General features: G+C 37.6%; 1 protein-coding gene across 30 annotated transcripts in view; it reads left to right on the forward strand.

Moving 5' to 3' along the window:
* Positions 1-11,864, forward strand: part of Nrxn1 (neurexin 1) — a 1,171,927-nt gene extending 1,160,063 nt beyond the window's left edge. For all 30 annotated transcript variants that reach the window (XM_029558644.1, XM_029558639.1, XM_029558643.1 and 27 more), the window contains one exon: positions 10,266-11,864. In XM_029558644.1, the coding sequence (XP_029414504.1) occupies positions 10,266-10,573 (308 nt within the window). In that variant the 3' untranslated portion in view covers positions 10,574-11,864. The remainder of the gene's footprint in view (positions 1-10,265) is intronic.
* Positions 11,865-11,877: the final 13 nt, after the last annotated feature.

Here is an 11,877-nt window from a genome sequence, read left to right on the forward strand (position 1 = left end):
CTTAGATTTTTTTATTGTATATCTGCTTACCTGACTGTATTTCAAATTCTATGAGGACACACATCAAGTGTGCTTGGCTGCCTGCTATGCCAATCTGTCCCTGGAAACTAACTATAGCTTGCTTTATAATTGTTAACCCAAGGAGGTAAGATTCTTAGAGAAAACTTCATAATAGATGGAGCACTTAAACTAAGTCTTAATGAATAAATACTACTTACAATGGAAGACAACAATCCTGTAAGACATACATATGAGGACACACATCAAGTGTGCTTGGCTGCCTGCTATGCCAATCTGTCCCTGGAAACTAACTATAGCTTGCTTTATAATTGTTAACCCAAGGAGGTAAGATTCTTAGAGAAAACTTCATAATAGATGGAGCACTTAAACTAAGTCTTAATGAATAAATACTACTTACAATGGAAGACAACAATCCTGTAAGACATACAGGAAGGTAGAACTTTCTTTTACCTGTGGGAACTTGTGAACAATAATAATGCTGCAGCTGTAACTCCTTTTGAAAAAAAATGAAAGTTAGGGGGCTGGAGAGATGGCTCAGTGGCTAAGAGCACTGGTTGCTCTTGCAGAAGACCCAGGTTTGATTCCCAGCACCCACATGGCAGCTAACAACCATTTATAACTCCACTTTCAAGGGAATCCAGTGCCCTCTTCTGACTTCCACGGGCACTTCATGACATGGGAGCATTTACCATACAGGCAATACACTAATACACATAAAAAAATAATAATAAAAAAGAAAAAATGGAAGATAAATTGCATAGGTAGCTATGAATGGACCATGAAGGCCCTGGGAACAGCATGTACATTAATGTGATAGTAAATACCATTATGCTTGCAAGCATTCTTACAAAACCTAATAGAAAGTTACCACATAAAGAAGCTATAGGACTTGCAGATGGCTAAGCTAGGGATGTAGAGTTTACAAATACAGTATTCTGTAAATGCCTCCATCCTATGGTTTCCCCTACAAATGAGGGAAAATGTGTTCCTGTGTCTGTCTATTCACTTTAAATGTAATAAAAGCCACAAAGAGTGTAGTCATTCACTGTCTTTGGCCGTTATGAGTCTTCTGAGGCAGCAACCTATCCTAGGGGTGGCTGTCATGCAGGAACACTTGACTCCTGTGCTTAGCATCCTTTTCCATACAAAAACCTAGGTTCTTAAAACTGTGGCCCTAGAAACTCTCTTCAAACATGTGTCTTCGTAGTCTGGAAAGGAACAGAGAAAAACATCAGATCCAGCAGCCAATCAGGTGGCAAAGTTTTATTTGTTTCCTGGATCTTTCTAAGTTTCCAGATCATTGAGGAAAGATTAAGACATATCCAACATGTTCTTTCTCAAGCCTCTTGTTTGACCTTTAGGAGTGAACTTTAAAGTAGACAGGACATAGAAGCTGGTGGAAGGAAGAATCGAGGGATTTGAAACATGGAGGATCAGTCATCTATCACAAAACCACAGCATGGGTCACAATTCCAGTGTGCCATGTGTATCACTATGTACTGCTTTCTTACAAATGTGCTGTTTAAGCACGCCTTCTTGTGAGTGATTGCATCGTAGTGGTTTATTCTGGCCTATGTTATATCGAAGCACAAAAATGAGAAAAATAATAACCCTTCTTTGTAGTTGGACATAGGAGGAAGGAAAAACTGTACTAATCTCAATTCACAAACACCCCAGGAGCCTACAGTTTCAATTTTCTTTTCACAGTATTAATGAAAGTGGGTGTGGGAGAAGTCAAATTTCCTCCATAAATCTGAAACCATTTTCAAGGCTTGCCTCAAATTATATTAGCATCCATATTTAAGACACAGTATACAGCTCTGCTCTACTAAGATCATTTTATAGAAGTGTTTTCCCTAGATGGGGTAGAAATAGAAATTTGAATGCAATTACTTTAAATCAGAACTATGATAAAACCAGGAAGACTAGTAAGCTTGGTGGAAAAAAAAGTCAAAATATACATCCTGCCAATAATTCTTTCGCTAGGATCATTGTAGAATAAGATATCCATCCAACAATTCTAGTTAGCAGCATGGTATATGTAGAATATTCTGAAGTTTTATGAACCTTTATATGCCCTTCCATTTCTAAAATCCATAGCTCACATTTCATTTTTTTTAAATCATTGGTGTGTTTTGCTGTTTATTTTTTCTTAAGACTGGTAATTTCTTGCAGTTCTGTTTCTTAAAGCTCAAATGTTGAATTTTCGTTGCCATCAGTGTATAGAAACACCCATGCTTCTTCCTTGATGTGACAGGGTCATGGTTGATGAGGAAGCTATACATTACAGTATATATTGAAGAAATAAACCAGCCTGGAAAACTGCCTGGAAGCCACAATCTTACCCTAAAAGAGAATTTTGGAAACAACATAAATATGATAAGATTACAGGGGGAACTGCTCGTTCAAGTATACAAAATGGTTTCATAAAAATGGCAATTTGAGTGATAAAAAGAGCATCTGATGACATGTCATTGCCTTAGCAAACTCATCAATGGAAATAGATGTCATCCCTGGCCACCACCAAACCCTCATACTATGACTAGGGAATCAAGGCCTTAAACACGATTTCTCATCTGGAATTTTTTTTAAAGCATCATTCAAGATCAATTTTTTTATTTATTTTATTTTTTATTGATTCTAATACTGCTGGAGATAAAATCCAGGGCCCTATAAATGAAAGACATATTCTTTACCACTGAGCCATATATAGTTTTATATTACTTTATTTTTTATTTATTCTTTGGGAATTCCATGCATAGCCACAATGATATAGTACCAACTGGCCTTCCAAATACTTATACCCATATATCAGTGCAGCTCTCACCCATCATCAAAGATGCTTCTGTTTCAAATTTTATTTATTATTTTTATTTTATGTATGTAAGTGTATTGCCTGCATGTAAGTGCACCAGTGCCATGAAGTGCCCTCAGGAAGGTCAGAACAGGGTGTTGGATCCCCCAGAATTGGAGTTATGGATGACTGTTAGACCCCATATGGGTGCTGGGAATCAAATCTATGTCCTCTGTAAGAATAGCCAGTGCCCTTAACTGCGGAGCTGTTTCTGCAGCCCCCAGTTGTATTTTTGAATAAAAACATTCAGGGGCTGTGACTGCAGCTTGGGTTGCTGATTGCTTGCCTAGCATGTAGAAAGCCACAGGGTTCAATCTCCAATACTCCATAGATCAAGTGTGGTGGTGCATGCCTATAATCTTAGCCTGTAGGAGGTAGAGGCAGGAAGATCAGAAGTTCAAGGTCATTCTTAACCATGCAGTTCCATGCAAGCCTGAGAGACATGAAACTCTGCCTGGAAAACAAACAAATAAGCAACTTAATTGCTGTATTTCCAGTCTCAGAAAGAATAGCCAAGATGCTAAATATTTTCCATTGCAACTTGAAAACTTTGGAGAAAAATTCATTAATATAAACTTAGGCTTGGAATAAAATAATCTTACTAATTAATTGTGAACTTTATGCTTTTAATTTTTATATTCTGTAATTTACCTAAGTACAATCAAACATGCAAACGGGAACACCCAGGCTCTCATATGAAGCTCCATGGCCAAACGCACCTCTCATGTTATCATGTATAGAAAGATATTTAAACAAAGAAAAAAATGTTTGTTTTGACAAAGCATATAATTTTACCTGTAAATAAATTTAGAAAATCAAATTTTAAAGTAACAGCATCAATATAAAACACGAATACTATTTTGGTGAAGGACTCACATTTAGACATTTTAGGCAGTAAAAAATATTTTATATTGTGCTTTGAAATTAGGAATTTGGTAGTAAATTTTGCTCTTGATTGAACATCCTGTTGAATGACCCAGAAGGCAGAGTCCTGGCCCGTGATGGCCTGATCAGCTTTCTTTACCCAGCCGTGGGCAGAGGCATACCAGCTATACTCTTGGAGGTCATTTTCAAACATAAGTTTGAAGAGTTGAGAGGAACTGGCACAGAAGAGACAAGAGGGAAGAAGTGTAGAGAAGAAGATAAAGGAATACAGCGGTGATGGAGGCTCAGAGGGATGCAGGGGTGCTGTGGTGATGGCCCTCTGCCTGCATCACCATCTGATGGGCCTCTTACAAGTCCTGGTTACTTCTGAATTGAACCTAAATTAGAGTGTATCTGGGGAAAAGATGTTTTTCGCCCAAGGACTGTTGAAAATAAAAATGCACATCAGAACATTTTTTTTGTGTCATAGCAATTTAAGATAATTATCTCAGCAATTGTAAAAGGTAAATTAAACATTTAAAGTCTTAACTTCTTCATTTTTATATAGAGCAGCAAATGGACATATTATTCTTTTTTTCAGATTTGAAAACCTTTTTATTTTATGTATCTGAGTGTTTTACCTGCATGTGTGTAAGTGTGCCACATGCTTGCAATGCCCGTGACAAAACGCTAAACTGTGTCTTTTGCATTTTCTGTTTCTATAATGAATCATTCTCTGACAAGAATTAGCTAAGAGTATGGTGTTGAAATATGTTAGTTCTAATATTTGAAGGTATATATAAGCTTACCTAAATAGCTACAGGAGAAATCAGACATGGAAAGATTCGTAGAATCAGCACGCAAGACTTCATAAATCTGCTGTACCAAAGCAGGCTTCGAAGAAAATTTCTGGATACTGCCATAATAGGGGAGGGCAGTAAAGAAAGGGAGGATGAGGGAGGGGGAGAGAAAGAGGAGAGACAGAAGGGTGGGAGTGAAAGGGAGGAGAGGAAGGAGGGAAGGGGAAAGAAGTAAAGGAAATTTTGCTTTGTCTTGTAAGGCAGCCCTTTGACCAGTGCCGTTTGAGTGTGAGCAGTGAATGCGAATGAGGTCCTAACCCTGGAAAAAGGCTTTCTGTCCTTGATAGTGCCATCTGTACTTCCTGAATCATTTACATTAAACTGTCCACAATAGTCAAATGCCGGCACGCCCGCTGTCCTCACATGCAGAGCGCTCTCCACTCACTTCCAGATGAATCAGGGGTTCGTGGTGGTTTTGGTCATTCTTCAGTAAAGTGGAGGCAGTGGGAATCGCATGGGAGAATTTGGCCAGTGTAGTAATGTATTATTATTGTGTTCTCACACATCTGTATATTCATGACTTTTATGAGTCAGGAGTTTATTTTATTTATATTTTGTGACTTTTATTTTATTTTATTGAATGGGAAATTTCATCTACTCATTTTTTTTTCCTTTGCTAGCGATCTAACTTCGAAATGAAATTCAGATGTGATCCCAAAAGTGAATTTCTTGTCCATTCTAATCACAGTGAATTGTTTGTGTGTCTTGACTTCCTTGGACCACCAGTCCTGTCGAGTTTGCCCCTGACACAGACTTCCTGTGCCCGGGATCAGGTGTGATGAACTGCCTAGAACAGCTGACATTGACCTTCTCATTGACCATTGGAAACTGAAAGCTCTTTTGTATATGCTTCGTTCTTTTAATTCTTCTGCCTTTCATTCCCTTTCTCTTTTTCCTGTTGTTACTTTTTTTTTTAATCATTATTTTTTTTAATTTTTTTTTCATACCAGAAGAATTCATTCCAAAGCAATTGACATTGAGATGTTTTCACATGCATTTCTAATCTCTATAGGCATGACTATCACTGGTCACAGTCGCCCACCTTCTGAGCTAAAAGTGAATTTCTTGTCCATTCTAATCACAGTGAATTGTTTGTGTGTCTTGACTTCCTTGGACCACCAGTCCTGTCGAGTTTGCCCCTGACACAGACTTCCTGTGCCCGGGATCAGGTGTGATGAACTGCCTAGAACAGCTGACATTGACCTTCCCATTGACCATTGGAAACTGAAAGCTCTTTTGTATATGCTTCGTTCTTTTAATTCTTCTGCCTTTCATTCCCTTTCTCTTTTTCCTGTTGTTACTTTTTAAAAAAAATATTTTTAACACATGATGAGACAAAGAAAGAGGGAGGATAAAAGCAAATTTAGTTCCTTCATTCAACTTTGATTAATGTTGAGAAAAAATGTGCTAATTTCTTTAATTATTGAAAAATTTTTTATTTTGTGCCCACTATGAGGTATAAAATATGCAAAATTCTCCAATTTAAGATATAGATAGATTACATATAGATTTCTCTGCTTAAAATCCTTTTCTCACATTATTAAAAATGCTTAAAAGACAGCTGCCCTTCAACTTCATATATTTTTGGAACAAACTATACAAAAAGACATTTAGCCTTTGTAGTCATTTACCTATTTTCTACATTCAAGTGAACATGAAATAGACTCAGATTTTTTTCAGTGACCATTAAAATATAGCATTAGTGATAGACCATATGAGTAATTCATGAATATATTTAAATTTACATAGCCTGTTACTGTACATCTGGAAAAGGTGTCTCAGTAACACATACATACTTTTGATTATAACGAAAGCTAAGGGAAAAGACATTTGAAACATAAAGATAAGAAATTCTTTTATCAAGCAGAGAGGAGAAACAACTGCACACTCCCAGAAGATTCATAATAACATGTAGAGTAGCAGCTATTGAAGTTTTAATTTGAATGAGGGGAATGAGAAGACATTTCTTCATTGGGTTTAAATTTTAGTTTTTTGGAGAGTGTTTTGCATATTTTTTAAAAATATGACATTTAGCCGGGCGTGGTAGTGAAGGCCTTTAATTCCAGCACTCAGGAGGCAGAGGTAGGTGGATATCTAAGAGTTCAAGGCCAGCCTGGTCTACATAGTGAGTTCGAGGCCAGCTAGGGCTGCAGAGAGAAGCTGTCTCGAAAAGACCAACAACAACAACAAGAAAAAATGGCGTTTAGAATCTTTGGAAATGGGTTACAACAGGGCTATTTTTAGGTCTCATGTGACTTAAGCAGCATTTTGGCTAGTGTTGCAAAACAGGAAAGTATATTTCTTAAACAAGAGCTGCTTATCAAATTCTTATAGAGCAAAATGTATCTATTGCTTTGGTGGTTATATTCTCCTTATAGAATGTTGCCAGCATACTATATGCAATTGTTTTGAAGTCTATCAGATATATTTGAGAGATAAAACTAGATTAATATTCTTCAATGAGAGCCTGTTTCTAACATCACTTTCTGACTGTGTGCATGCATACACATGCATTCTTAGAACAGCAAATTTAAATCTTGCACTCCATTAGAGTCCCCAAGTTGTTTTTTAAGTATTTTATTTATTGTTTTTTATTTTATGTGTATGAGTGTATTGCCTATATGTGTGTGAGTGCACCCGTGTGGTGCAATGCCTGCATAAGTCAGAAGAAGGTGTAAGATCCCCTGGAACTGGAGTTACTGTCATATGGGTGCTGGGAATCAAACCCAGGTCCTCTGCAAGAGCAGCCAGTGCTCAACCACTGAGCCACCTCTCCAGCCCCAGAGTCCCTGAGCTGTAATATGACAAGCTAACTGATTAGAGTTCTATCTCCAGTCTTCCCTCATTTCCTTCTGAAAAACTGAGATTATTGTGAAAAGGTGTCTCAGCATCCCATTTTCAGGTGCAGGAAAAGTAATTTAGGTAACATCTACATAAAATTCCCTTTTTAGCTCTCGATACGCCATGATAAAAGAATGCTGTGCCAAAGGCACTGACAGAGAGTCATCATTTAGGGAAAGTTCGCAGTTGAGCTAATTGGCACACTTCGGCCAAGATGACTGTATTTAAAAAAGAAGTTACGGCCTTTGGTTTGCCTGATACCAACAGTATTATTGCAGCATGTTCTTGACAGGAAATTAATTTCCTGTAATCAAATACTGTGGATTATAGGCTTTGTTCCTCTCTATCTTGGCCAGAGAAGTAACTCCAAGGCATTTTATACAGTATTACAAGTGCTTTTGTAAAACAAGTGGTGACATAATCAACATGGAAGTGGCGACATAATCACCTGCTACATGTTGTAGCTGCAGAATGCAGCACACTGTTCCTTGAGACCCAGAACCATAACTGTATAAGTGACTGTGTGTATAAGAACTTATATGGAGAAGGAAAGTAAAATAATAGTGAAAATTCAACATTTTGCTACAAGAACTCCTATTGAGTCTTGAAAATGGATTTCATATATATATGTCTGTGTGTGTGTGTGTGTGTGTGTGTGTGTGTGTGTGTGTGTGTAGGTGCATGCATACCAGAATGTGTATGTGGAGGTCAGAGGACAATTTTCAGGTTCTGTCTTTTCACCATGAGGGTCCCTGGGATCTAATTCGGATTGTCAGGCTTGATAGCAAGCACCTGCTGAGCCATCTCATCTGTCTTGAAAATGAAATTTCAAAGCAGTATAGCATATGCTTTGGTAAATGATTCTAAGTAATTAATAGGCACTTTTGTAGAAGCATGCACACACAAATGTATATGTACATAAATAAATAGTATGTAGGTATGGAATCTTGAGATTGCTTCTAATTCATTGTGCATAAATCTCAAAGTTAGGCATTTTAACTCATTACATCTGAAAAGTAATCTCTGTAGGATGAAGGAGAAAACTATAGAGATACAGAGAAAGACAAAAGACAAGCTGTAGAGAAAATGGCCTAGGGTCATGGAGAAAGGGGACATTTAAAAATATTTTATTTATTATTTTCATTTTATGTGTATGAGTGCATTGTCTGCATGTATGTAAGTGCATCTATTTTGTGCAATTCATGTGGAGGTCAGAAGAGGGTATCCGATCCCCTGGAAGTGGAGTTACAGACAGTTGTTAGCTACCAACTAAAGCCAACTAACTAGATGCTGGGAACAGAACCCAGGTCCTCTGCAAGAGAGCTTGTGTTCTTAACAGCTGAGTCATTTCTCCAGCCCTGACAATTTCAATTAATCTCCTGTTCTTTTAAAGGTAGAAAACAGTGATACTACTTTAAAGAAAAGGAACTGTCCATTCTTATCACCCTCTTAGCTACTAAATCCCAAGATGTTTTTTTTTTTTTTTTTTTTTTTTTTTTTTTTTTTCTGTGGGTAGTCTCGGTGCCTTCCTTGTCCCTGGAAAAGACATTAAGTACTCTGTAACCCACCACTTGTACCCAAGGAAGGACCTTGCTTTCTTAAGAACAGTGCAAGATTGCAGGACGATTTGTTTTCTCAGCAGTCTTCTATCACTGTCTCTTTTATTATCCTTTATTACACACTAAACTTTGACTCAAAACCAATGTAGAATGTATTTTAAATAGAGAAAGAATATTTTCTTACTTTCAACTCTAAAGCAGGTTTTTTTTTGTTTGTTTGTTTTTTGTTTGATAATTGTTGAAGTTTTTGTTTTTTCGTTTGTTTGTTTTTAAAGGCAGGGACTTGCCATCTAACCCAAGCTGGCTTTTACCAGCCTTGGCCTCTTGACTTCCTGAGTACTGGGATTACAGGCATGTACCAACAGCTAAAGTTTAGCTTTGGCAATCATTTACCCGCTGCTAGTATATACATAAAATACATGTTTATTTATGTAGACAAATGAATTCCCAAAAGAAAAGGAAATGGGTTCTGTTTTTATGTATAAAGATGTAATAAAAATTACACTTTAAAAAGCAGACAGGGTTTTGGAGATGGCTCAGTGATTAAGAGCACGTATTGCTCTTATAAAGGAACTGAGTTCGGTTCTCAGCCCATGTCGGGCAGCTCATAACTACCTGTTACTCAAGATCTTGAGACAGCCAATGCATCTGGTCCCCATGAGCACCAGCACTCACTTGCACACACTCCTACACACATATGCATAACTAAAAATAAAATTTAAAATGCAGACAATTAGACTATTAAAAATGCCTGGATTATTTTATTGTTTGGTGCTGTGTTAATTACAAGACAGAAGGAATGGCAATCACATTCCAAATTTAGCTGTTCTCATTCAGTCTGGAGTTACCTCTAAGTATTCGATAATGGTACCAATTTCCTTCTCAAATGATTTCTTTTAACATGATAGGGTAAGGCTGTTCTGACTTTTATCTGACAAGTTAGGTTTATGACCATAAGTGTCTCACCTAATACCAGCACCATCCTGCAAAGCTAATTGGAGCTAATTTGGGCAGTTGTGCTGTTAATGAAATTGATCTATCACAAGGAAAAAATGTCAGCAAATGTTTTCTTCTCTTGAGCTTTGATCCACAGTCCCTAGATATTAGTGGCACTAAGGCTCAAAATCCTGCGTTTAGTAACCTCGCACTTTTCCTAAAGCAGTGGATGCTGGTCCATCAAGCACTGAGAGAGATGCTAAATGTTAATATGCTCTCCAGCACCCAGGAAACTCAATAATCATTTTGTTCTCTTTCTGTCTCCTACAGCCAACCCCACCAGAGTAGGTGGCCGAGAACCGTATCCAGGCTCCGCAGAGGTCATCCGGGAGTCCAGCAGCACCACCGGCATGGTGGTGGGGATCGTGGCCGCAGCCGCCCTGTGCATCCTCATCCTCCTCTATGCGATGTACAAGTACAGAAACCGGGATGAAGGCTCATACCATGTGGACGAGAGTCGAAACTACATCAGTAACTCAGCACAGTCCAACGGGGCTGTGGTCAAGGAGAAACAACCCAGCAGCGCAAAAAGCGCCAACAAAAATAAGAAAAACAAGGATAAAGAGTATTACGTCTGATCCCAAGATCCGAAAGACACTTGTATAGAAATAGTCTTCATTTTATCTGAGACATAATATAAACTTATTTACTTTCCTTTTTATGAAGCACATACAAAAGAAGACAGGGAATGCGATCAGGAGGGAAAAAAAAACTGTTTTTAAAAAAAATAAACAAGTATCTCATGCTCTTGTTTCTCAAAAAAAAAATACAAAAAAAGGAAAGAAAGAATAAGAAAGGAAGGAAAAATACTAAAAAAATAAAAATAAAAACAAAAAAACAGGGGCCAATAAATTCCCTAACATCCACAGTGTTTTCAGTCACTCTGCCTGTCTTTATGTTGCTGGAACATTTTTAAAGACAGTGATGACCGCTCGCATTCATAAAGCAAAGGAGTATTACAACATCGAGGCACAACACAAAACACAACACACAAAAGAAGCTACCTATGATCCTGGATTCAGCCACAGTGCTAGCGCGACCCTGAGAAGTCAGTTAGTCTGCTTGGCCAGGAGGCATCTGTTTGCGGGACAAACTGCAGACCCTGAAGAGAGTTGGCCAGCTGCTGCAACTGTAGCGGGGGTTGGAACTTGCATTGGAGACAAAGTGCTGGCTTTTTTGAAGACTTGTGTAGGAACACATTCAAAAAGCCCCTTTCTGTTTGTGAGAGGAAAAAAAAGTATGGAGGCCTTATTTTCCAAAATGTGAAATATAAGGCACATTTTCACACTAAAATTTCAAAACAAAAAAATAAGAGGGCATAGATGCAATCATTGGGAAATTTTCATGCACGCTTACTATGTTATTACATATGTTTATATAAAACCCATCTCTGTGTGCTTTCTGGACTGTGATAAGTGACGTTTTATAGCCTGTTGTATAGAAAATGCAAAATATATCTCTGCTCTTCAGCCATTTTTGGTAATTCAATGTTATAAGTGTTGCTAAGTATAGGGAGTTTTATGACATCAGAGCAACAATTATTTCAGTCTGATTTCTTTTGCCACCATTATAAATTGCCACAATTACTTTTTTAAACAAAATTACAGTGTAGTGTTTATTCTAAGAAAGATATGTATGAATGTATATAAAAAGACTCCACCACTTCTTTTCTTACATGTATAGCCTTCCTTCTGTTGCGATTAAGTTTAGTATTTGTATGAAAGGTGTGAATTAGAAGGTAAAATATATACCTAAGTGTCATATAATCCTTTCTCCCCCTAAATACTCATATCTTTTATAAGTTCAACATTGAAGTTCACACACACCACACCACACGCACACACACACACACACACACACACACACACACACACAAGAAGTT

This window comes from Nannospalax galili, unplaced genomic scaffold (genome assembly GCF_000622305.1).
Source record: "Nannospalax galili isolate Female #2095 unplaced genomic scaffold, S.galili_v1.0 scaffold286, whole genome shotgun sequence".
Taxonomy (NCBI): Eukaryota; Metazoa; Chordata; class Mammalia; order Rodentia; family Spalacidae; genus Nannospalax; species Nannospalax galili.